Raw genomic sequence first — 26,523 nt, forward strand, 5'->3', positions numbered from 1 at the left:
CTAGGCCAGCCCGGTCTACAGAGCGAGATCTAGGACAGGCACCAAAACTACACAGAGAAACCCTGTCTCAAAAAACAAAAAAAAAAAAAAAAGTTCAAGAATATACAAAGTCACATAAGGAAAGCAAATTTCAGGTTTACAGGGCCTGAAGTAGGGCAGCCATAAGGTATCATTGTTTATTGGCAACAGAAAGCCTGTTGAGATGACAAATTTTAAAAATAGTAGAGACAGGGAGACAACATTCTAATGTAATTAATACCATTGATTTGTATATCTGAGTTGATTTAAATACATTTCATGTTACATATGCTATATAACTTCTTCTACAGACCATAGGGAAGACTTATAAACACACACACACACACACACCTGCCCAGATAATCTTCAGACCCCTCGTGAATGATATCATTAGCTGACCAAGTCCATAAAGCCAAGCTGGTCCCCTTCTCTCTTAATATGTATTTTTTTAAGCTTTATTTGCAGATGATATGATTTTACATATAAAAGACCCCACAAACTCCATCTTGACACTAAAAACACATATACCCAGATTTTTCTTTGAAACCCTAGGGGCACAAAGCTCCTCTGATACCGCTCATCTCTCTAGTTCTCCAGCTCTGGACCAGTGATCTAAAGACAGCTAGCATGATCTCCCTAACTTTCCTCACATAGACTGGAGCCCAGCAATGAAGGACCACAGTGAAGAGGGTCAGGATGACCAGGCCTGCAGCCTGGAAGTCATAGCCCATCTGTACCAGGCAGGGTTCAGGGCAGCTCAGAGAATGGGTGCCTGGCCAGCATTCCTGCTGCAGCCCTTGACACCAGAAGGGGGTCTTCTCTTGACATTGAGGGGGTGAATTAGGACACAAATTAATGTTCAGCAAGACATGAACTTGGCTTTAGATGAAGAGGTAGATTCACAGCCTGGTTCCCATACTTTGACCTAACAAACCACAAGTCCCTCAAAGGTGCCTACTCTGCTCTTCCTTTTCTTTCCCTGAGCTGTGTAACCCGTTACCTTCAAGTATCACCCACAGGGAGAGATTACAAGAAAGTCACCTGAGCAGAGGACCGAGGTTGCCCATAAGGTCAGAGAGGGCATGAGCAAACCTGAGACTCAGCTCAGCCAATACACAGAGAGGGTCTCTCTGCACCCTCTACTGAGAATAGTAGAGCTCAATTCTATCAAACTTCCCACCACCATGCTCTCCCATTCGTAGTATATCCAGATCACCTTCTCTTGCATTTTCAGGACACGAATCTTTTTCTGTTCCTCAAGTTCTGTCCAGGAACATAGACCAATCTGATGACAGATAAAGGAATGATCTCCCAAAGCAGTCATGATTCAGACAGCCCATTTGTCTGCCCTAGAGCCACCTAGGCTCCCCTAACACCTTCCTGCTGAGAGTAAGTCCTACTGTCCCAGAGCACTAGATGACACTGAGAAGACCAGGTAACCTATTGCCTTTCTGTGTCACAAAAGGAAACACACCCTTAGTTTGGGGCTCCAAGGCCTCCCTCTGTGATGAGGACAGCCCCCAGGCCAAGGACAGCAGAGATCAGTGCTGGGGTGGACAGTTGACAAGGACTCCCATCAGTCTGTGGGGGATGGGGAACCGAGAGGAAAGGAAGCAGGTCTAAATGGGTAGGGAACAGGGGAGAGTCCTAGCAACAGTCCCTGTCACCAGCCCATGTGACCCTGAAAGGTCCAGCCCTATAATGAGCTCAGTTCAGAGAGACAAAGGACAACAGAACTGACATCGGACCATCAGGCTTTGGAAGAAGTTCTGAAGCCTGAGCTCTTTTCCACAGAGGCAAGACTAAGCAGACAACAGACTATGGAGCCCCCCTCAGTCCTTCTCCCAACACATGTCCCCTGCTTGCAGGGGCTCCTGCTTGCAGGTGAGGGGAACCACCTTGGGAGTGAGCAGGAACATGAATAGACTGGCTGTGCCATGTCTAGCATAGCTCCAGGGATGGACCAGACTGGGATGGAGAGGGAATGAAGAAAAGACAGATGGACACACAGGAAAGCTGGGATTGGGTGGACTGGGATCTCTGATGGAGAAACCCCAGCACTCAGGAGCACAGTGTGTTTATTATATAGAGTTGAACAGAGAAGAGGGCCTATTGCATACAGCTGAACAAGGAAGCGGGGTTTGTGGAGAACAGTTGGGTCAAGGCAACAGTAATCTAGGAGCAGTCTCTTTAGGGAAGCAATCTTCAGGCCATAAATATCCATGGGAGAGAGAACTATGTGGACATTTTGTACATACAATGTCAATATTCCCACTTAGTCCCCCTGAGGAAGGATTTGCCACCCTTCTGAGCATGGTGGTGGGAAGTTTAGTAGAACTGGGCTCTACTATCCTCAGTAGAAGGTACAGAGAGACCCTCTCTGTGTATTGGCTGAGCTGAGTCTCAGGTTTGCTCATGCCCTCTGTGACCTTATGGGCAACCTCGGTCCTCTGCTCAGGTGACTTTTCTGTCCCTGGATAAGGGACAAATGGCTTCTTCTTGATCCCTGAGGGGAAAGGACAAATAGAGGGACAAGAGGCTCAGCAACAGGAAGTGCTCAAGACTGGAACTGGTGAGGAGAGGAAAGACTCCATTGTCTATATTCCAGATTAATCCCCAGTGGCCTCTATATTCTCAAGACTGGAACTGGTGAGGAGAGGAAAGACTCCACTGTCTCTATTCCAGATTAATCCCCAGTGGCCTCTATATTCTCAAGACTGACTCTCACAAAGTGTCAAGGCTGTAGAGGGTAAAAGTCCTTGTGTACACAGATGAGCACTGGAGGAGCTGGAAAAAGTTAAACAGGCATGCTTATCTCTTCAAAGGAAGGAGACGTTTACCTGTCTTCCTCTTGGAATGCTGGGGGAAAATTTAGTTTGTGACCTGGTGATCTTTGCTATCTCTAAGGCCAGGCTTCAACCAAATCCCCCAGAATATTGTATTTGTTTATCCCAGACTTTTCTCCCTAAGTCTTGAGCATTGTTTCTCAATCCATAAACCTATCCTTGTGAGAGATGTCACTTGTATTTTACTGCAGCCTAGGTGACTTCTGAGTTATCTTAGGGTGAGGACAACGTTGACTCGCACAGGAATTATGTTTACATTAGTCAACCTCCCTAGACCTTCGTATCTTGAGCATCTTTATGGAAGAAGCCATATGTACTTTATAAATGATCTCAACATAAATATGCCTTAAGTTTGTTGTACACTTGGGACTGAGTTAATTGTCATCAGGAAAGTTTCTTCCCACAATTGTACTGTGCTTAAATATGGCTAAAATAAACCATCTGGTGCCAGACTACAGAAGTTTGGCCCAGCACAAGCTAACTAAGTCAGGCTGAACCAAGTTTCATTCTTAACTCACCTGGATTGTTTCCCTGCCAGCTGTGATGCTTGCAGGGATGCCCACACAGGGTAACTAAAAAAAAAAAAATACCTGGCCCAGTAAATAATGTCCATGGTTACAAAGTTAAACTTTCAACATACAGTGTCCTGGGAACATTTCTTCTGAGCCTATTATTGGTACTGGGGTGACAGCTGGATCAAATTAATCCCCATCCTTATAGAGGCATAATTCTAGGCAGGAAGACAAACCAGCAAAGGCATTGAGAAAGTGAGCTCCATGATTGGCAAAAGTCATGGGCAGACAGAGCAGGGAAAGGTCAGAATGTAAAGACTCAGAGCAGCATCCCACAAGGCAGAGTCCTGAAAACCTGACTAGGGTGACGAGGGCATGAAATTGGACACATAGACACATGTACAGAAAAACTGGCATCAGGTGGGCCATGTGCTCTGATGGAGACATACCAACAGAGGCCTAGAGTTTATGTTATACATCTGAGTTGAGGAGGCACATTTATCGTGTATAGCAGGACAAGGAGGCAGGTGGGTTGGTTTATCTCAGCAGGAGGAAGAGTCTCAAGCTGTAGATATCCAGGAGGAGGAAGCCATTGTGATAGTGTCTACATACATACACTGGTTGTAGCTTAAGGTTAATCATTTGGAACATCTAATATATGGATTTTGCCATCCCTGAGCCTACCCCCAGAAAGGTATTGCCATTCTCATGGGTCTGGGGCACTGGGGTCCTTGACATGGCTGCGCTCATGTCAATAATACATATTTGCTGAAGGACTTCATCCACTCCCCACCATCTTAGGTCAGTATAAGAGGTGAGTATTCACCTTAGGACAGAGAAGAATGAATGAGTGAAGACACCTAGGAAAAAAGTTCTACTGCACCGAAGAGGGAGAAGGTGAAGGAGCTGAGGGAATAGAGATCATGCTGTTGACCTCAACAGTAGCAGGGGTGAAGGGAAACACACACACACACACACACACACACAGCACTCACATACATACACATTACACATACATAAACACACACCACACACACACTGCACACACACATATACACACACCACACATACCACACATACACATACCACACATATATATATACACACCACATATACACACCACACATATACTACACACACCACCCACCACACACACCACACACACACATACACACATGTGAGAACACATACCTGTTGAACAGAGACAACTATTCATGACACAGGTCCACATATTGATGTCTTTCTCTCTTCCTCATAGCCTCAGTTTTAACCATATGGAACATCCCCTCGGCTGCTGCACCTGCCATTGAGGCAGTACCACCTACTGTCCTCGAAGGGAAGAACGTCCTTCTACTTGCTCACAATCTGCCAGACAACCTTTCAGCCTATCACTGGTTCAAAGGGAAAGAGCCACTGGACAAAGATCTAATTATAATGCATGAAATAAAATCTCAAGAAACCAAACAAGGAAAACTACACAGTGGCAGAGAGACACTATACCCTAATGGATCCTTGATGTTACAGAATGTCACCTTGAAGCAATCTGGAATCTACAACCTAAATATCCGTTCTGCAGAGTCTGACCAAAAATCAATGCTTGTGGAAGTCTCCATATACCGTAAGTGATTCCTGCAATTCCCTATTCCCTGTGGTCTCTAGCAGCTAAGTGGGGCTCATTGCATTTCTCTTTCTCTCTCTCTCTATTCTCTCTCTCTCTCTCTCTCTCTCTCTCTCTCACACACACACACACACACACACACACACACACACACACACACACACACACACACTTTCAGTCCTGACCATGCCTACATCTTCTCTGCATCATGGTCACTTACTATGCTTTGAGCACTTAGTGGAGGACACACATGGTGAAAACAGACTTGAAAAGAGGAGACTCCTTCCCCTGCATCCACACTTTGGAGAGCAGCTATCGTGAAGGGGAAGTCTGCCCACACCTGGTCCCTGTCCCAGGGACCATGGCTCTGAGGAAGATCCTGAGGACTCAGTCAAGGACTGGCTAAGGGACCTGGGTCCTCACACAAGAGGTCTTTTTACCAAGATCAGGTGACTGTGAGCACTGTGAGGGTCATCTATAGACAAGTTAGTAATCCCCACCACAGCCACCCCACTGAAAGGAAACAAAGTGTGGGGAAATGCAGCTGCTGAATCTGGGCCACAGAGGGCATGAGCGATGGGCAGAGGACGAGATGTTTGCCAACAGCACAGTCCTTGTCTATGACTCGGTTTCCTTTTCCTCTGAGGCACCTGTGGAGCTGCTGAGTCGGGTGCTTTCCTCAGATGGGAAGCTTGGGAGAGAGACTGTTGTGTGGGTTAGAGTACATACACAATCCTTTTTATTCTGCAACAGAATCACAAGAATCAGGAGAATGTCTTGGCCATCTCCTCCAGCTACATGCTAGCTTATTCTACTTAAAATCATGTATCTCTTTGATTGATGGGTGGGGGTGGGGAGAGAGCTCCCTTTAGAGGATAAAGAAAACAGCAGTTCTTTCTCCCTCTCCACTGAATCCTGGACAGGTCCCAAAGTATAGACAACTCCTAATAGTTGTGTGATAAAGAATCAGGGAAAGTCAGGCAAGATGGCGTTAGCCTTCAATCCCAGCACTTGCAAGGTCAGGATGGGAAGACTACCAAGTGCTCTAGACCAGCTCAGACTCCATACTGAGGAGTGAGCAGTGAGTGAGTGAATGAACCTGCAAGCTTTTTAGATGCTACAATGCATATAGAGTCTAGAGCTCTGGACACACCCATTCTGTCCACACTGGAGGTAGATCCTGTGCCATTCCTGTGAACACCTGCTCCTAAGGCCACCCCAGGAGCCATTTCACAAGTTGACTTCTAGTTCAGAGTTTCTGGTTTGCTCCTGAGGTAGCTGTGAAATTTGTGATCTGTGGGGGCTCAGAAGTCACTGTGAGACCCCTCAATCTCTCTTCTAGTTACCCATCACTTTCCTCTCTTATTACAAGTGGGACTGTACCTCCCTTGTGTACCAGGTTTTTTTCTTTTGGGCCACCAACCAGCTCCCAAATCATGATACAGAGACTTTATATTAGTTATGAATACTTGGCCTTATTTTAGCTCTTATTTTAATTTGTTTATCTATGTTTTGCCTCTGGGCTTTTTACCTTTGTTATTTTCTTGCTGTCTCTATCTCTGGCTGGTGGATGCCTGGCGGCTGCCTGGCAGCTGCCTGGCTTCTTATCCTGAGCATGTCCCTCATTCTCTCCTCCTTCTTCTCTTATTCTTCTCTCTCTGGCCTACATTTCTCCTCCTATTTATTCTCTCTGCCCCACCTATTCATTCTCTGACTAGCTATTGGCTGTTCAGCTCTTTATTAGACCAATCAGGTGCCTTAGGCACGCAAGGTGAAACAGATGCAACACATCTTTCCATAATCAAACACACACCCTTACATCACTAAACAAATGCAGCAAAAAACAAATGTAACACACCTTTACACAGTTAAAATAATATTCTGTAGCATAAACAAATGTAACACATCTTTGTCTAGTTAAAATAATATTTCACAACACCCTTGCCCAGCTTGTTTCTCTCTTACCTTCCCACAGTAGTGGCTGACTGTCCAGTTCCCTTCCTACCAACACCTGCAGCCAGACCCTCCCTGTGGACACAGACAACAGCAGAGCAGAAGCTTCTATGAGGCTCCACCATTAGCCAGAGGTCTAGCTGCCTGTGTCTGACCCAGGCTCTTCTGTGGCTAGCATGTGATACAAGCCACACCCAGGGCAGAGAAATCACTTCGATTCACTATAGTGATTTACAATATACCGATTATTTACAGAAAGACTGAGGCTAGAAGCCACAAAGCTCCTGGCCCCTTTTCAATATGTCACTACTTCCTAGAACCTTCAAGAGGGAGCTGTTTCAACCAGGGCTGGCTTGGGCTAACCCACTTCCATATGCAACTGTGTTGTTCTAAGGATGTCACTATTACAACAAAGTGAGTTACGCCGCGACACGCCAAAGCTGTTGTCAACTCAAATCCAGGAGTGTGTTGGCAATTTACCCCAGCTGGGAGAATTTGACACAGCTGGAGTTGTGGCTTGTGGGGTCAAAAGTAAATGGATGAAGCCATTTCACATGCATTTACTGGATCTTGTCCACTTTGCCTTGTCACTCTCCAGAGCAGCTGCGGACATCCACTCTTTGAAACTTACTAATACAACTTGATTTTTTCTACATTTAATGTAACAGATGAGGCAGACTTCCCTGTGCATGGTTCTGTCCCTGTAGCAGGACTCACAGACCCCTCTACAGAAGAACCACATGTCACCCTGAAGGACTTCAGACTTTGGCCTAAGACTTAACTACACTCTAGAGAGCCATTCCTCTTAAAAACAGGAGCACGATTCTGTCCGTCCCCTTCACTGTGACACTGGGGTCCAGGATGACCGCTGAGCCAATATGAAGCTTGCTTTAAGTCTTCTGTGTGCAATTTCTGATCATCCCTCCAGTGCTCAGAATAGACTGTGGTATTGTAGGAATCTAGCAGAATCATTGTATCTAGAGTAAATGTTAGAACAAAATAATTGATTTTCACTGTATCTAGGGTTAAACATCAAAATGAAGAGTTGTTTTCTAGAAGTACTTTGACCTTGAAGAAATCATTGTGGAAACTGGTTGTTTTCTGTTCTCTATAGAGTTGTTTTTCTGAAGGAGTTTTACAGCCTTTGCATGACTTTTGTCACAAGATGGTCCTGGTACCCTTGCAGATCTTGCATTATTGGGGACTGCAAACAGTACACAACAAGGACTAAAATGACAAGCATGTGATATTTTCCTTCAGAAAACATATAGATTAGAAGAAGGACTTTGGTATGAGGAACTTGATTTACCCCCCTCCAAAAAGTGTAACAATAAATACACCTTTGCATGGCTCTTCAGGGTTCAGTTCACAGAAACTTCCTCCCTGCTGCCAGAGAACCTAAAATTCATCTTGGAGTGACCCTCTTTCTTTAACCAACCCATGCAATACAGAAACCTGACACTGGGTGCTTCGCAGGGTTTAAGCACAATGGGATGTCCCATGGTCGCTCACCAAAACAGCCTTGAAAAGCAAAGCCTCAGAGGACTCATGCTCAGGCTGAGCAGTGGAGAGCAACCCAGCTGGAGGGAGCCAAGCACCCCATGGCCTAAGGTCAGGCAGTGGGGACCAGGAAAGCCAGGCGGAGCTGCTGCTGCAGTTCCTGGGTCAGTCCACAAGCAAACACTGCAGCTCAGTTCACAGGTGAGAAAGTCAGTACTCCCCCCACACCCAGTGCAGGTGACCCCAAGGGCTCAGTCCCCAGAGCCTCAGGCACCTGTCTGTGGGGAGAAAGGTCCACCCTTATATGTGTCCAGTACCACACAGATTATTCTTTTCTCTGTTGTCTACACAGCTCAGCTATCCAAACCCTCCATAAGAAGCAATGGGACCACAGCAGTGGAGGGGCAAGACACTGTTGAAATAACTTGTGACCCTCCCTTCCTGAAAACAACCTACACGTGGCGGCTAAACGGTAAGGAACTCCCAGGTGACACCAACGTCAGCCTGTCCCAGGGTAACACAACTCTCACTTTACTCAAGGTCTCCAGACATTTAAAAGGACGCTATGAGTGTAAAGTCCAGAACCCACTGGGTGTCTTTCGGAGTAACCCATTCACTCTGGATGTTTTCTGTGAGTAACTTCTATTTCTCTCTCATATCAGCTTCTCAATACACATGCACTGCTCGGGTCCATGACACTGATTCTTGCCCCTGAACCAGACTGCCAACGCCATCTGCTCCAAGCACATCCTGGCAGGCCAAGCCTTGGACAGATGGCAGAGGGGTAGATCCATTCTGGAGAGGCTCGGGATCACTCTGAGTGATGGAAATCAGGGCAGGCTACATGTTTAAGGTTTTAATTTACAGGGTGTGGGTGATATCCTCCATGTGTGCTTTTGGAATGTTAGAGAGGGACCCGAGTCCTTTGGGACAATTGTTTTACACTGGATCTAATTGACAGCCCTGCTTCAGATAATTGTAAAGAAAGGCTGTCACCTGACTCAGGGATGCACTGACCTACAAACCAGGATCTTTCTTTATCCTTTCATGGCACCATGTGTCTTTCTCTTTCCTCCAGACGGCCCAGATAACCCCCAAATATTTCCCCCAGACAAATACTTTGAGGAAGGGAAAAACCTGTGGCTATCCTGCCAGGCGACCTCTCACCCCAAAGCACAGTATTCCTGGAATGTCAATGGAGAACACTGGAGTTCTAGACAAGATATCTTTATCCACAAGGTCAACATGAGTAATAGTGGATTATATACCTGCCACGTCAACAACCCAACAACTGGCCGCAATGATTTCAAAGTCAAAGAAATTACAATAGTTGGTAAGTGGCTTCTTGTAACATCAGAACCAGACTCTGGGGTACAGTCTAATTTTCTGTAAAGAACAGGGAGGAAGGAACTCCACAGCCCATGTCCACAGTTGCAAGCAAACCCCAGTCCTCCCCTAAGGTGTGCCTTGATCCAGCAGACACTCTCTTCCACTGAATACACTGACTTCTCTCTGTTGACTTGGAGTTCAGCATGGATTGGAGAAGAGGAGAGCTCTAAATTCCACAAGCCTCAGGCAGTGTTAGTGCTGCTCAGGGAAGAAGTAGGGCCCTCTCTCTGTTACCCCTTCATCCTCCATGTCTCCTCTTATCCTTTACACTCTTCATAATATACAAGAAAACACCCAGACTCAGAACATGTTCACACTGTTTTTATTTTTCCACCTTTGGGATGGAAACACTTTGCCCAACAGAAAGATGGTAGATAGGAGTTCACAGCTCTTCACAGCTCTGCTCCTGCCCTAGTGACTGGCTCTGTTTTGACCCCATCTAGAGTAGGACAGGATGGGTGGAGAATTATCCTGAAAGGGCTATCCTGAATCTGAATAAAGTCTGAAGCCAATCAATGCCAGAACCTCCATGGGGGCAGAAGAATGATAATGAGAAAAAAGTGAGCTTTGAGGTAGATGTCTCAAAGCCGGGTCCTAGCTCAGCCAATGTGTCATGGGAAATTGTGGACTCTATAAATATGGTACACCAGTAAATGTGGTTCACTGTGGGAGGGAACGGAAATATGGAAGAGTCCAATGAGATGGCTCATCCAATAAAGTGTTTAACATTGCAAAGAGGTGGAAACAATTTCAGATCCCCAACACCCACATAAAGGCAGATAAGGCAGCAGGCATTTGGAACCCCAAGGTTGGTGAGGGAAGAACAGACAGTATCCTCGACCTAGCCCATTGGCCCATTCTGAGACATGACCAACAGACTATACTGGAGAATGCCCAGGGTAGAAGAATCTAAGACACTAACTAAAAGCCCAGTAAAATTCTTCAATGGAATTCCACCAGAAAAATGGGCCAGAGCCAGGGAAAGAAGTTGACACTGGAGCAGAAAAAGCCATTTTGAATCACAAAGAGAAATGACAATAAATGGACCTCCCCATGATACATTATGCCTAAAATCTAAGGCTATAAAACAAAGAAAAATTACAAAAAGCTGCAAGAGAAAAAAAATGTTCACTCAAAGACAAGCCTGTCAGAGTATCAAGACCCCTCAGCAGAAACCCTGAAAGCCGGGAAAATATTGAATAATATGTTTCAAAACCTGAAAGTAAATAATCTACAGACAAGATCACTATATTCAGCAGAATAGTCTTTTAAAATCAATGGAGAATGGCTAGGGAGATGGCTCAGGGGTTAAGATGACTTGCTGCTCTTGCAGGGGGCCTAGGTTCAGTTCCCAGCACCGACATGGTGGTTTATAACCACCTGTAATTCCAGTTCTAGAAGATCTGACGCCCTCTTCTGACCTCTGTTGGCATCAGGCACACACATGGTGCACATAAATACATGCAACACAGACATTGATACACATTTTTTAAAATAACAGATAAAATAAAGACCATTTATTTTAATATATATTAAATTAAATATATTATATATATTATATATATATATAGAAGTAAAACTCTTCCTAGACAAGCACAAATGACATCAATTCTGACCACTTAGTGCTTCAGACAACACTAGAAGGAACCAGACACACCAGACAAGGAGCAAGTCTCAACCATGACAGCACTGGCAGGAACATCTTTCATGAGAATAATCAATGAGCAAAGGATAACTGTAAAACATTCAGCCATGTCCAACTCAGCAAATGAGTAAATTCCTAATCTGAATAGAAAAGAAAGAGAAGAATAATTGACATTCTGAACAATAAGGAAAATAAAATAGCAAATTTACAAATACCAGCCAAGTAACGTCACCCATAGCTCCAGGAAAATGGCCCCAATGCAATGCTTGAAGGAGGACTAGCTGACTGTATTTTTAAAATGCACACACACATATGTGCACAAAATACAAACATATACACACCTTTGAGAACACATATGCACTCACACACATAAACTCTACAAACTAATATCCATATGAATCATACCTCACTGAAAAACACAGACACGTATACACACATACATACACGCCTTTGCACACACACAGGTGCACTGTGTGGCAATGCAATACAACTATTATCTGTAAGAATCATACATCACTGGCAAACACAGACACGCACTGAAAGTGAATATATGGAAGTCAACATACCAAGAAGGAACCAAAAACAAGGAGTTGCTATACCTATATAAAGTAGATTTCAAGGCAAAATTACCCTTAAGAGATAAGGTACCAACAAAGGGAATGATCCATCAAGAATTTTAAGTAAGCCAGGTGGTGGTGGCACACACCTTTAATCCCAGCACTCGGGAGGCAGAGGCAGGAGAGTCTCTGTGAGTTTGAGGCCAGCCTGGTCTACAGAGTTCCAGGACAGACTCTAAAGATACCTGTCTCAAAAAACCAAAACAAAACAAAACAAAAAAATAGGATTGGACATAGACAGACACAATAATACAGAATAACTTCAATACTCCATTCTCAATAGATGAGAACCAGAACGAAACCACACTATGGAATAGACTTAATAAATATCAAGATGATATTCCACCCAGGAACATGGAATAAACATACTCAGTATCTCCTGTAATGCTCTCTAACATAGATCACACTTTAAGGCCATACACTACGCCCTAGTGAATATTAAAAACACTTCTCCTGCCTTCTCAGACCATTTGGAATAATACTACAAATTAACAGTGAGAGAAAACACAGAAACTATACAAATTCATGAAGATCTAACAACTGAATACTTTTGAATGATCGGTCTTATTGAAAAACCAGAGAGGGAACTCAAAAATTTCTAGAATCAAAAGAAAATTAAAATACTAATTTTCAGAAGGTTTGTGATACAGGAAAGATGATTCTAAGAGAAAGCGTATAGTTATGAGTGCTCACATTATAAGTTCAGGCAGAGACATTGTGGCATATGCCATTATCCAAGAAAAGAGGAAAAGGAAGGAAGATTAAGAGTTCAAAGTCATCATCAGATACATAGCAAGTTCAAGGACAGCTTCAGCTACAAGTGACTCTGCTGCAACAAAACCAAACAGAAAAAAAGAAAAAACTCAAATAACTTATTGATAGACTTGAAGATCATAGAAAAAATAACGCGCACAAAACCAGTATATGGAATGGCATCATTGACATAGAAATTAATATAACACAGATTAGGACATAAAAATCAGTGAGAGGCTGGAGAGATGGCACAGGGTTTCAGAGCAATGGCTGCTCTTGCAGAGGACCCTCATTAGATTCCCGGCACCACCTGGAGGCTCGTAACTGTCTATAACTCCAGTTCCAGGGAATCTGATGTCCCCTTCTGGTCTTCATGAGCATCACAGACATACATGGAGGCAAAACATCCATTCACAGAAAAAATACAAAAGTTTAAAAAAATGAATGAAATGAGTTAGTTCTTTGAAAAGACAAATGAAATTAACAAATGCTTAGCCCAGCTCTCTCCATCCTAGCGTGTGTTTACAGCTCAGCAAACAAGAGGAGGAGGCTAAACCAGAACTAGGGTAGGTCTACCCATGGTGGCCTACACTCACCCAGAAGATCACGTCCAAAAGATTCCTGAATTTCTCCACACCACCAGCTGGGGTCCAATGCATAAAACATGGATGCCCGAGGGCAACATTTCAGGTTCAACACATATTATACCCTGTCCCCAAAGGTTTGTAACCCTTTCAGAAGATGTGTTTGATTTAAGAATTCCCATAGTTGTAACATCATCAACACTTTTTAAAACCTAAAGTGTCTTTTGAAACTCCTGGAAACTCTTAGCTGTGAACCCCTATAAAATACAAAAGGAACTTACACACTCCCAATATAAAATGATTCAATGTAGTCATTCCCATTTCCAAAAGGACAGATAGAGGACAGCAGTTAAAAATAAAAATAAGAGCCAGGTGGTGGTGCTGCAAGCCTTTAATCCCAGCACTCAGGAGGCAGAGCCAGATGGATCTCTGTGAGTTTGAGGCCAGCCTGGTCTACAGAGTGAATTCCAGGAGAGGCACCGAAGTTACACAGAGAAATCATGTCTCGAAAAACCAATAATAACAATAATAATAATAATAATTTAAAAAATAAAAATAGAGTAAAACCCAGGTCTGATGGATCCCCAGGTAAGATGGCTGCCACCAAGTCTTGCTAACCTTAATGCAACCACCAGCACCCCCATAGAAGAGCTCCAAGTCCTGCAAGTTGTCCTAACACATGCACACCATAGCTCAGAAACACGGGCGGGAGGGGGGGGCTAAATTGATAAACAATTTTAAAAGAATTTTTTTTAAAGAGAAAGAAACCCAACACAGTATACATTAAATCCTATGGTGCCATCTGCCTCGGGAGCACCTGGTGGCATTATTGGAGCTCCACCAGTCCTGGTCACCCTGGAATCTTGAGTTCTATATACACAGTACCTCAGGATGACTCTAAGTTCTGCTGGCTGCCAGAGATGTGTAGCCATCCCCACCAGAGCAGGAGCTGTCACAGATGATTCTTCTCTGCTCTTTGCTCCTCACTGTAAACCTGACTTCCAATGGAACCCATGCTGCTCAATGAATGCTGTGTTCCCTCCATTTCCTCCCCGCCAAAGGTTAGTCCATTCTCTAGACACAGTTGGATTCTCCCACTCATCCCACAAACCAGTTCCAAAAGCTGGCCACACACACACACACACACACACACACACACACACACACACACACACACACACACACACGGTCAGGTTTGTGACAGTAGTGACCGCACTCATACTCCCAGCTTTCTCTGTCATTTGTTCTCTCTGTGAACATGTGACAGGAACAACGTAAGGAAAGACTTCTTTTGACTTGCAGATTCAGGAGATCTGTTCATCGTGGAGAACTCTTCGTTTATTCTCTATCTCTCTAATAAAATTCCATGACCCAAAACCATTTGGGAAGGAAATGATTTATTTCAGCTTATAGTTTAGAGTCCATCCCAGAGGGAATTCAGGGCAGGAACTCAAACAAGACAGGAACCTAGAGGCAGGAACAGAAGCAGATGATATGAAGGAATGCTGCTTGCTATCTTGGTCCCCATGTTATCTTGCTCAGCTTCGTGTGTGTGTGTGTGTGTGTGTGTGTGTGTGTGTGTGTGTGTGTGTGTGTGTGTGTGTGTGTGTATGGCCCTGGCTGTCCTGGAACTCGCTCTGTCGTCCAGGCTGACCTTGAACTCACAGAGATCCACCTGACTCTGCCTCCCAAGTGCTGGGATTAAAGGCGTAAGCTACCAAGCTGCCAGGCCTCAGCCTGCTTTCTTCCACTACAAAGGATCACTTACTAGGAGTGGCACTGCCCATAGTGGGCTGGATACTTCACACCAAGCATTAATTTAAAAAAATACTCTACTTGCCAATCTGATGGAAGCCTTTTATCAATTGATGTTCCCTTTTCCCAGATGACCCTAGCTTATGTCAGGTTGACAAAAATCTAACCGGCAAAAAGGGGAATGTATGTTAGGGATGTTTTGTTCAAAGTGGTGGGAGCTTGTACCTTAGCTTGTTCAAATCCTGGCAGGTCAGAAAGCAGAGAAAGTTAGACCTTCTGGGATTTCAAGGGGCTTTCAAAGGCCTGCCATGACTGACCTATATCTGCTAGCAGGAACACACCTATCCTAAAAATTCCACAACCTCCAAAACAGTATGACTAGATGGGGACCAAATATTTCAAACATGAGGTTCGGGTAGCATTTCAGATTTACATGACAACATTCAAGGGGAAAAAACATAAAGACATTTAAAAATAGAAAGATGTTACATTATCATGATTGACAAAATTATTTAAAACAGGGCTGTGGCCCCAAAAGCAAGCTACAGATTCAGAGAAATCCCTCATCAAAATTTTTATTACTTTTTTTTCTACAGAAATAGTTTTTAAAATCCAAAAATTTAGGTGAACTTGCAAGGATCCAGAATTCCTAGAGTAATCCTTAACAGAAAGAGCCATCCTGGAGCCATCACATAACTGACTTTAATTTTCACTTCAGAGACGCAGAGGGACAGGAACACAAAAGCAGACTTGACCATCAAAGGCATAGAATAGAGACCAATTTCCCAAGTAGAAGTCAACACAGCCTAAGGGGCTCATGAGAAGATTGGCAACCACAAGTGGTTTCTGAACCTGCAACCACCAGACATCAGTGCAGACCTACGCAGGGAATGAACCAGACATGTTCCTACAGTGCAGACACATGCCGCTTCACTGTAACCTTGGTTCCCAACATGCATTGTGCACACTTTATACTGCTCATGAGCACTGTATGGCCTCACCTCATGCTCAGCTTCCAGGCCATGACATGCAATACACTGCGGTTTTCATAGTTCATACAATGTCTTATAGCTGGCCATGGCAGCACAAGACTGTAATTCTGACACATGGGAGGTGGCAGCAAGAGGATCCCAAATTCAAGGTCAGCCTTGGCTATACAGTGAGCTCATGAGAGCCTGTTTTCAAAAGAGATAGGATTTTGCTCTTACACAAATGTGTTTGTTCAGTTGTGGGAGATAAAGGCCTTTAATATTTCCTATTGTCATTTCTTGTCGGGTATGTATAAAAATTAGTGTATCTTTGGATTCAGCTGTGTTTTTTTTTTTTTTTTTTGGTTTTTCAAGACAGGGTTTCTCTGTGTAGCTTTGCGCCTTTTCCTGGAACTCACTTGGTAGCCCAGGCTGGCCTCGAACTCACAGAGATCCGCCTGGCTCTGCCTCCCGAGTGCTGGGATTAAAGGCGTGCACCACCACCGCCCGGCTCAGCTGTGTTTTCATGCTTGGTTTTTTAAATTGCTGTTGAGGGGCTGAAGAGATGGCTCAGTGGTTAAGAGTACTTGATGCTCTTACAGAAGACCTGAGTTTCATTGCACACTGGCAGCTCACAACTAACTATACATCTCCAGGGGGTTAGTTGAGCTCTTCTGGCCTCCTTGAGTACTCATATACACAGACACATATATATACACACAAATAAAAAGTAAAATCTTTTAAATAAAATAAACACAAAATTGCTGCATGAGTTGCTGGCTTCAGTTTCTTTTTCTTCTTTTTTCTTCTTTCTTTTTTTTTTTGTGTGTATGTATGGGGGGTGGGCATGCTTTACATGCATGTATGTCTGTGCACAACTTACATGCCTGGTACCCACAGAGGCCAAAAGAGGGCATTCAACCCCCTGGAACTGGAGTTACCAATTGTGAGCCACCATGTGTGTGCTGGGAACCAAACCCACATCCTCTGCAAGAGCAGCCTGTGCTCTTAACCACTGAGCCATCTCTCCAGACCTTTAAATTTTTTGAAAACCATTCATAAATTTTAAAAAATAGTTTAATTACTTTCACATGAAATTAAAAGCTTTTTTTAAAATGATTCCCAAAATGCCCATAAAAAGCTTCCGCCATTTTGTGCAAGGCTCTTATGTGACATGGGGTACCCGTCAGCACATATGCTGAAACTGGAATGACAGAGAAGAGATTAGCCAACGATGAGACCCAAATTCCTGAAGTGTCCCATAGTTTTTGATCTCTTGTTTGGTGTTAAGTTTTCAATAAAGCTTAAGTTATGGACCAAAAAAACAATCGTGTCATCTATAAATAGGCAAGTGAGTTGAGACAATGCCTCTGATGAAGAAACAGGTGGCCATAGACGCATGCATGGAAGACATACAGGACTTTAGCAACAGGGAAATGCAATGCAAACTGCACTGGGATTCCATCTCACCCCAGTCCCAAAGGAAACAAACAGCAAACACTGGAGAAATTGCTGGGGGCAAGCATCTTTACATACTGTGTGTGGAAACTTAAGTTACTCTATGGAGCCTGTGGAATCAGTAGAGGGTCTTCAAAACTAAAACAGGACTACACATAACTGAGTGTCTACTCCAAAAACCTCTAAGTCGGCACACCACAGAGTTACCTGCACACCCATGTCCACGGTGACATGGATAACAGACACCCATATACACACGTTTATGTGTGCGTATGTATGTATGTATATATAACTATGAGAAGTGAAGGGAGACAATTCGGCAGGATGGAGTGACCAGCAAGAAGGGAGGGGACAAATGATGTAGAATGAGTGTGAGCAAAGTATGACAGCTATTTCTCAGAAGTGTCGTAATGAAATGTACTATTTTGTATGGAAATTTAAAATTAATGAGCATTCAAAAGGAGTCAAGTATTCCCTGGTGGTGAAAATGTTGGATATTAGAGCCTAAAAGAGATTCTTGATATGAAAGCTAGAGACGTGCCCTGGGGTCAAGTCAGGGGACACAGTAGAAGATTGGGGATACAAGTGAGTCCCTTGCTCTTCCTATAGACTGTCTACTGAACTGAGACAGGACAGCTCCAGCCTTGGAGACAACTTCTGGGCCATCTTACACTGTACACTCTGGCCCCCACGAGCTGGCAGAAACCTTTTCAGAAAGACTCCTCTAGTTGGCTCTCTCTTCTATTTGTTCACAGAGAATTTGCTGAAGCCCCATATCCAAATCAGAAATAGAACTGTCCTAGAAAACCACTTGGTGGACCTGACCTGCGTATCAGAGAATACCGGAATTTCCATATTATGGACGTTCAATAACGAGAGACTGAAGGCCACAGACAGGGTGATGTTCTCCTGGAATAATCAAAGGCTCACCATACGCCCAATCACAAAGGAGGATGCTGGGGCATACCAGTGTGAGGTCTCCAACCCCTTCATTTCCAAGTTGAGTGACCCAGTCAGCCTGGATGTTCTTTGTGAGTGACCCAAGTTCTCTTCCTCCCACATCTTTTTTGTTTGTTTGTTTGTCTTTTTGTTTTGTTTTTGTTTTTGTTTTTGTTTTTTTGTTTGTTTTTTGAGACAGGGTTTCTCTGTGTAGCTTTGCGCCTTTCCTGGAACTCGCTTGGTAGCCCAGGCTGGCCTCGAACTCACAGAGATCCACCTGGCTCAGCCTCCCGAGTGCTGGGATTAAAGGCGTGCGCCACCACTGCCCAGCCATTCCTCCCACATCTTACAGGGGACATCTTACACTTTTATTTTACTATAATTGGGTAGAGCACAGTACCATGGTGCATGTGTGGAGGTCAGAAGACTTTATAGAATAGGTTCCTTCCTTCCATCTCTACCTGTGTTATAGGGATCCAACTCAGATAGGTTTTTTTCCATTAAGCTATTGCACCCTCTCTAGCATCTCCAAGGCCTCTTATTGGGGGATTCTTTACTAACACTGTGCAAAACAGATGACAGACACGGGGGGGGGGGGGGGGGGGGGAGACGACTATCACCTGAGACACCAATATAGTGAATCAATGTAGCACCTACCTATTACCCTACACTTAGGAGGCTGAGGCAGGAGGATAGAGTAAGGCCCTATCTTCAAACTGTTTGAATGCAAATAAAACCAAAGTTGTAAACCCAATTACAAAGTGGTTAAGGGTTGAGCTCTGAGTCAGGCATGTGATCCTTGGTATCCATGGGTAACTGGCTCCAGGAAGCCCACAGATATCAGAATCTATGCTCTAGATAGATGCTCTAGTTCCTTGCAAAAATATCAGTGTTTCCACGTAAGTCTGCATGCCATCCCACATACTGTACATCATGTTCAGATTCCAGCACGTCACACAGCGCCAGCACAAGGAAAAGTGTGGGAGTCCCCACTTTGAGCCTTACTCAAGGTTAGAGATTCTGAGCTTGCTTTACCCAACAGGGCTGTATAATGGGATGATTTGGCCATGGGCATGCCTACCAGGTGTTTTGAAGGGTCTACACTTGGCTGTACGTTGTGCTTTGATCTTTTGCCTCTCCCCTTGGCATTGTATAAAATGTTTAGTCCTTTGGAATAAACCTTAGGGTGGCTGGGTGTTGACCCAGGGCCCTCCTGAAGCTATCCTATGTCTCTGTCTTTCTTGTCCTCTCCTTCTATCTTTCTATCTAATACTTCCTCATTCCTCTCTCCTCCCCCACAAGAACCCTTCGGTGGATCAGAGCTGGTCCTCTGACAGACTCCCACACAAAGAGCACTAGTCTGTTAGTGAGAAATGATGCCAGGAAATGTCTGTACAGTTTTCAGTGCAGAGATAATTGTTCTGGAATGTTTTGTTTCATTGGAGTCTTTTTGTTTTGGGGGGATAATATCCCATGCAGCCCAGGCATCCTCACAGTATATAGATGATGATTGTCTTGAACTCTTGATCTTCCTGCCTCCACCTCCCAGGTGCTGCTCCTACAGTTGTGCACCCCACATCTGGATTCTTCTGAATATGTCTAACCTGTGTTTGGCTTGATCTAGGGCTCTGGATGGAATCTGTGAATGGAGAGGGCATTGTTTCCTCTCCTGTGTCCGCCATTCACAATGTGACCTTGCACAAGATTCTTTTCTGTATGTTGTTTTTGTGGCTATATATATATATATGTGTGTGTATATATATATATATATATATATATATATATATATATATATATATATATATATATGGCATTTCCTGTTTTAGCTATTTTCCAGTGGTGTAAAGTACATTTGCAGTGCTGTGTAGCCATGGTCCATTCTCATAACTTTATCATTTAACATGCAAACCTTTAGAGCCATTCAACGTTAGCTCTGGGGACAGACAGTGACAAGCATGTGTGTGAATCACCATCACCCATGTATAACCAGGTGTGGTAAGAAATGGCACGGCAGAGACAGAGGATTCCTAGAGATTACTAGCCACCCAATCTAGCCAATTGGTATACTATAGATTTTGAGACTCTGTCTCAAAAAAGGAAAGAGAATAAGAAAACAAGTGGCCAAGTGGTTGTGGAAGATCTCAACATCAGCTTTTGGTTTCCACACAGATGTGCACACATGAACACATACAGTCATATATAAAAACAATAGTTCCCCCATCTCTTCCTCCTTCAGCCCCTTTACCTACCATTCTACAATTTATCCAACTACCCTGCTCACATGAGCAGAGTAACACATGAACAGTCCTTTTATATCTGCTTCCCTTCATGTAGCATAATACTTTCAGAGTTTACCCATTATGTACCATGTATCAGAATTTTACCATTTTGGTTTGTTTGAGAAAGGAATCTAATTTTTTTTGTTTCAGTCTAGCCTTGAATTCTCAATACTCTTGCTCCAGCCTCTTGAATGATAGAAATAAAGGCATAAGCCACCATGCTCGGCTCATTTTTTTTAAAATAATAGTATTCTATTTTATAATTGTACCGATGTGTGGATGTGCCACATTTTCTTTTTTTTTTATTCGTGTGTGTGTGTGTGTGTGTGTGTGTGTGTGTGTGTGTGTGTGTGTGACAGTTGTGAGGATGGTGTCTGTGGGGATTCCTGCACCCTTGCATCCAGCTCTCCTGGACATACACCCAGATACACAATAATCACTGGGTCTATTAGCAGTCTTGCTTTATTTGTTGCTGGTTGGGTTTTTAGAATAAGTCTCACTTTGCATCCCAGGTATGTGTGGTGTGAGTGCTGTGTGTGTGTGTGTGTGTGTGTGTGTGTGTGTAGGGGTGTGGTGTGTGTGTATGTGTGAGATGGGGTGTGTTGTGGTGTATGTGTGTGTGTATATGCATGGTGTGTGTGGTGTGTATGTGTGTATGTGTAGGGAGGGGTGGGGGGTGTGGTGTGTGTGTGGTGTGTGTATATGTGGTGTGGGTGTGTATGTGTGGGGAGGGGTGTGGTGTGTGTGTATGTGTGGGGAGGGATGTAGTGTGTGTATGGTGTGTGTGTGTGTCTGTGTGGTGTATTTGTGTGTGTGTGTGTGTGTGTGTGTGTGTGTGTGTGTGTCGTAAGTGTGGGGTGTGTGGTGTCTCGGTTACTTATCTATTGCTGTAAGGACACAGTGGCCAAGGCAACTATAGAAGAAAGTTTATTTTGAGGTTATAGCTTCACTTAGAACTCATGGAAGCAACATGGTGGGAGTGATAGAATCCCCTCAGGTCTGACCTTTAACACAGGGTATCGCATGTTTCAGCAGCCAGAAGGAGCTTTAATAGAGGTTCAGAACAAGAAACTATGATGATTGTTGAATACTCAGCCCCTCAAGTGCTTGAATTGGGAAAGGTTTTTAAGCAAACAATGAGAGCTCTAGTCGGAGCCTAGATCATGAGGATTCTGGCCTGAGTGTGGAGGGATTGGTCTGAGTACCAGGGAAATGGAGAACCTGAGCAATGTAACCACCCACCTGTCCCGAGACAAAGGCTCTATAACCTGACGGACTGTGGCAGAAATCAGCCTGGGATTGACTGGCTGATATGAGCTATTAGGACACTGTTACCATCACACAAAGTCCCCAGCAATATCAGGACGTGGAAGATGACAGGACAGCTGTTTCTAAGAAAATTGGGAATGCAGAGGCAGCAGTCAACAGGCAGTTTACTGAGCCACAGACAGCTGCGTTCGGGAAGAAGCTCCCGACAGGCAGAGGGCTTTAGTGGCTTTGCGGAGGTCCACAGTAGGACCTGCTCTTCATGAGGCAGTTATTCTCTCTCATCTGAATGATTTGGACAAGCATGCAACTAAAGCCTGTAAAGCACAACATCAGATAGCTGACAAGCCCTTGATGCCCAGAAGTCTTCCCTTTTCAGGATGCCTAATTTATTGTTTGGTTGCTATTGACACCTCTGCTTTGCTGTCACAGTCAAAAAAGCACAGCCAAATCCAATGCCATGAAGCTTTTACCTTTTTCTAAAAGCTTTAGCATTTTTAGTTCTTTAATTTAGGTCTCTGATCTGTTTAGCACTGTTTTTTCAGATGGTACTAGGGGAAAGCTATTTGGTACTGATATTCAGTTTTCTTTTTTCTTCTTTTTTTAGGGGGGCGGGTTTGAGATAGGGTTTCTCTGTAACAGCCCTGGTTGTCATAGAACTCACTCTGTAGACCAGGCTGGCCTTGAACTCACAGAGATCCACCTGCCTCTGCCTCCCAAGTGCTGGGTTTCAAGGCATGTGCTGCCGCCGCCGCCGCTGCATTCCGACTCATGCCTCCCTTCACCCAGCCAACCTTCTTACAGAAAATGCACACAAAGAAACAGACAGGGATCACACACCATGCTGAGCAAGCTTCCCCAGATGCCTGTGTACTCTGATTCTTTCTTCCTTCTTCTGAATTTTTCCACAACAGATCAACCATCACAGAGAAATTTCCCCATGTCAGTTCCGGTTGCTGCTGCCTTGGCTGTTGAAGTTCTGGCTGGGCTGGCTATCCTAGGAGGCCTGGCATACTTCGTGTTTTTCAAGAAACTTAACCAGTATGGTGACATTTCCTCTTCTATTTCCTCCTTGCTTGAGAACGGAAAAGGTTTTCTTTATCTGTGTCTGTCTCTAGACTGGATTTCTTCTTGCCTTTCCTAAGTGCTGGCTTCTCACTAATTCATGGGGTTCTTAAATCCCTGCCTTCCCGCTCTCTAAACCCCACTCTCTGCTGGTCATGGCCATTCCCATTCCCACAGGGCTTAGAACAAAAGACCCATTGTATTTCTCTGTCTTCCAGTCAGCAAAAAAGGAGCCACAAAAAAAAATACAAGAAACAAAAGGAATGGACGAAAGAAAAAGAGCAGTGGGAGAATGTAAAGGTCAGACAGAGAATCTACAGGGATGAGCATCAGGGTCCCCTGGGACAAGCAGTGAGAAAAAAAGAACCCACCAGTGGGAGACAAAGGGGGTGTGGTTGTGAAGACAGAATGTGCAGAGCAGTGAAAAGAAGAGATCTTTGGGACCCGGGATGTCCCACTTAACCAAAGTACCACCCCCAGCACCAGTTAGAAAACAGCAAATATGATGGGATAAAAGGATCAAAGGCTCGGAGGGGCTGGTTAGATTGGAAAAGGAGGCAGCACCAAGAAAGGCAGTGGCAGCCATGGTGTGAATGCACAGCAAGGACACCAAGCAGCTCCCAGGAAACATTGGCTCCCAGGGTCCTTCCCAACTGAGGAACCAAACAACAGTGACAGTGTCTCCCATTTCCTTAGGATGAGGAGGAAGAGCATGCTCAGTGAGGACAACTGGACCCATCCACCCACAGTAAGTAAAGGCACTGACCCTCGGGAATCAAAGGTCTCACCACCTGCCCGTCCTTCCATGGCATCCTGGACACCAGCCACTGTCTCCTGTCTGACTTACAGAGCAGATCTTCTCTTCCCAGACTCTGGCTGGCATTTTCTTGGGGCTGTCAACCAGCTCCCAAATAAAGACATGGAGACTTATTATTAATTATGAATGCTCAGCCTTAGCTTAGGCTTGTCCAACTAGCTCCTTTACCTTAATTTAAACTGTTTCTATTCATCTATGTTTTGCCTCAGGGCTATTTACCTTTCATTCTGTTTGTCCTAGTTTTCTGCTTCCTCTCTGTCTGTCTGTCTGGCCCCTGGTGTCTCCCTGGCTTCTCTTTCTCTTTCTTTCCTGAGCATAAATTCCTCCTCCTACTACAAATCACAAGTCTTAGATGAGCTTTTCACTTCCATGCTCTGGGGACTCTTCTCTTGCTTCCCCAGGTCACGTGACAACTCTCCTAATGAGGTAAGTGCTGCCACTTTCACTGCCTGCTTCCTCTCAGATGTCTCTGGGAGAGATGGGGACACTCAGAGCCACAACTGTGTGTCCTTAGTTCCTCGTGCATCAGACGAGGAGCTGCACCTCTCTCACCCTTAGCCTGCTCACCTGCATTCTGCCCACTACAAAAGAGGTTACAGGTGTGGGTGAGCTAATCCCTGTGTAGTTCCCAGCACAGACCCAAAGGAGGAAAGGCCACACCCTTGTCTCTGCTCATCTGAGCCTGCTCTGACCCTCAAAGGAAAGACTCCATTCCAACCAGTCAGAAGTGCAGGCTCTGGGATCTCACTCTGACCCCTCCTCTGCCCAGCATTCTAGTCCCTTGTAGTCTGGCAGATGGATTCAGACAAGAGACATCCTGTCGTGTAGAAGACTGGCAGGTTTCTTAGAGAATGACGGGAGGCATGCTCAACAGTGAGGGTGGACATTGGCCAAAGGGCCACTACAGATGAAAGGCCCTCAAGGAGCGAGAGTGGGCAATGGCCAGGGACCACAGGCTGCATGTTAAAGTGGGCCGGGTGCTGTCTTCTAAAGTCTCTGGCACAGGGGACCTTCATGAGATGTTTTTCTGTGCAGGACAAACAGACCATGTGGGTTGACTCTAAAGGAGGGGACTATTGTATGTCTCTGTTCTTTGACAGAAGGTTCCTTCCACATAGTAACTTATATTCTTCTTAGCAATTGAGAGAGGTGGTCAGTGTTTTCAAAGTCGTCTTTCCCCTGTGATCTGATGGCCAGTTGTCTGAGATGTACGCTGTTGGTACCTTCCTCCTTAGGGTGGTCTGTGTACAGCCAGGGAGGATGTGCATATACCATGGCCACTGTGCTGTTTTCCTCCCGAGCCTCCCACTCAGATGCCATCTAGCAGTCAACTCATAACTCATAACAAGCCATTAGTCGGGTGTAGGTGCAGACTCCTTCCCACAGAATGAAGCACAAAACTGTTCTGATAACAGACTGGAAAGTGCCTCATCACAACTAGCTAACACTGGTTCCTTTATTTTATAATAACTTTACAGAGTTTTTCTCATGTTAGCATTTCAATAGAGTACCCACATACATAAAAGTCCTTAAATCAGAGGGAACACACCCACGCTGAGTACATGAATCATGACCTCTCCCTCCCCAACACACTTCACTATCACTTCCCTACAAGGAGCGGTGGCAGTCAGGACAGTGCAAATCCTCCAACACATCTGGCTTTTGTTCAGCACTGTTCTGTAGCCCACCTGGATGTCTCTGTTGATTCCGGCTCTGTTCCCATTGCTGTCTCACCCTGTTCCATGGTATCAACCTGTCTCCTCAGTGATCACACATCAGGCTGTCAGACAGTGAGTGACAGGAGTCCTCTCCCACAGCTCACCGTGCACAGAGGCCACGGCACAGTGGTGCCAGATCACCAGCAAGGTGAGGCTCTGACCTGTGGAACTGATGTCACTCAACACTCTTACTTTCAGGTGGATGAAGTGGCATATTCTATCGTGAACGTCAACGCCCAGCAACCCAAACCACCAACTTCAACCTCCATGCTACAACAGTCACATAAACGGTTTTCTGAAGTGAAAAAAAAAAACAACGGGATCTGTCCTGACTTCACTGTATCCTTCCTGACTCACTCTTTACCTATGGGATCAGGGAGGTGGGGGCTGTTCCCTTGTAGCATACACAGTGCCTCCAAATTGTTGCCATGTCCTTCAGTGTCAGCAGATGCTAGGCATGTAGGGGACTGGGTGTCCAGTCACTACAGCAGCAGGAATGGTGTTGGTGGTGAATGAATTTGCCTGTTAGAGCAGGGTAGGAATAAGTTCACTGAATGGTGAACAGCTGGGGAGTCACTAGAGGAACACTTGTAACAAAAAGCAACAGGCTAGGAGTGGAGGGTATCCTCATGGTGTTTAGGGTGGCATTGTATGCAGACTCCTGGCACATCATTAGCACCACATGGAAGAATGAAATGCAGATGGGACAGTGAACAGTTTTGCCAGGTTGAGGATACTTAAGCCACATTCACTACAGTGTCCTATCTCTGCCCTAACTTCTGTAAAAAAGAAACAAACATGGGGCTGGAGAGACAGCTCAGTG

The 26,523-nt window shown here is 44.7% G+C and overlaps 1 protein-coding gene and 1 long non-coding RNA gene across 16 annotated transcripts in view; one reads left to right on the forward strand and one right to left on the reverse strand.

The window, feature by feature from the left end:
- LOC121825312 (uncharacterized) overlaps nt 1-5,064 on the reverse strand; it is a 32,095-nt gene extending 27,031 nt beyond the window's left edge. For all 3 annotated transcript variants that reach the window (XR_006067468.2, XR_013051895.1, XR_013051894.1), the window contains exon 1: nt 1,235-5,064. This is a non-coding gene — a long non-coding RNA (uncharacterized LOC121825312). The remainder of the gene's footprint in view (nt 1-1,234) is intronic.
- Nucleotides 1,475-26,231, forward strand: LOC102922804 (cell adhesion molecule CEACAM6-like). Of its 13 annotated transcripts, none has more exons than XR_006067401.2 (10): nt 1,484-1,902; nt 4,635-4,994; nt 8,800-9,078; nt 9,526-9,780; nt 18,372-18,647; nt 23,015-23,141; nt 23,384-23,465; nt 23,862-23,913; nt 24,384-24,408; nt 25,899-26,042. XR_006067401.2 is itself a non-coding variant. In XM_042267705.2 (9 exons), the coding sequence occupies exons 1-8, from the start codon at nt 1,839-1,841 to the stop codon at nt 23,886-23,888; spliced, it is 1,470 nt and encodes a 489-aa protein (XP_042123639.1). In that variant the 5' UTR covers nt 1,484-1,838; the 3' UTR covers nt 23,889-23,913; nt 25,899-26,042. The 13 variants fall into 13 exon arrangements, 11 of the variants coding, with proteins under 11 accessions (XP_076429749.1, XP_076429736.1, XP_076429734.1 ...); XR_013051775.1 differs by having other exon boundaries at nt 1,485-1,902; nt 8,800-8,919; nt 9,559-9,780; XM_042267705.2 differs by lacking the exon at nt 24,384-24,408.
- The last annotated feature ends 292 nt before the right edge of the window (nt 26,232-26,523 follow it).

Source organism: Peromyscus maniculatus, chromosome 1 (assembly GCF_049852395.1).
Source record: "Peromyscus maniculatus bairdii isolate BWxNUB_F1_BW_parent chromosome 1, HU_Pman_BW_mat_3.1, whole genome shotgun sequence".
NCBI classification, from domain to species: domain Eukaryota; kingdom Metazoa; phylum Chordata; class Mammalia; order Rodentia; family Cricetidae; genus Peromyscus; species Peromyscus maniculatus.

Bases quoted from the DNA above. Each gene is read 5' to 3' on its own strand.
- LOC102922804 (XM_076573619.1), top strand. From the start codon at position 1,839: ATGGAGCCCCCCTCAGTCCTTCTCCCAACACATGTCCCCTGCTTGCAG. The intron at 9,079-9,525 runs GTGAGTAACTTC...TCTTTCCTCCAG, and splicing joins ATTCACTCTGGATGTTTTCT to ACGGCCCAGATAACCCCCAA. The intron at 18,648-23,014 runs GTGAGTGACCCA...TTTCCACAACAG, and splicing joins AGTCAGCCTGGATGTTCTTT to ATCAACCATCACAGAGAAAT.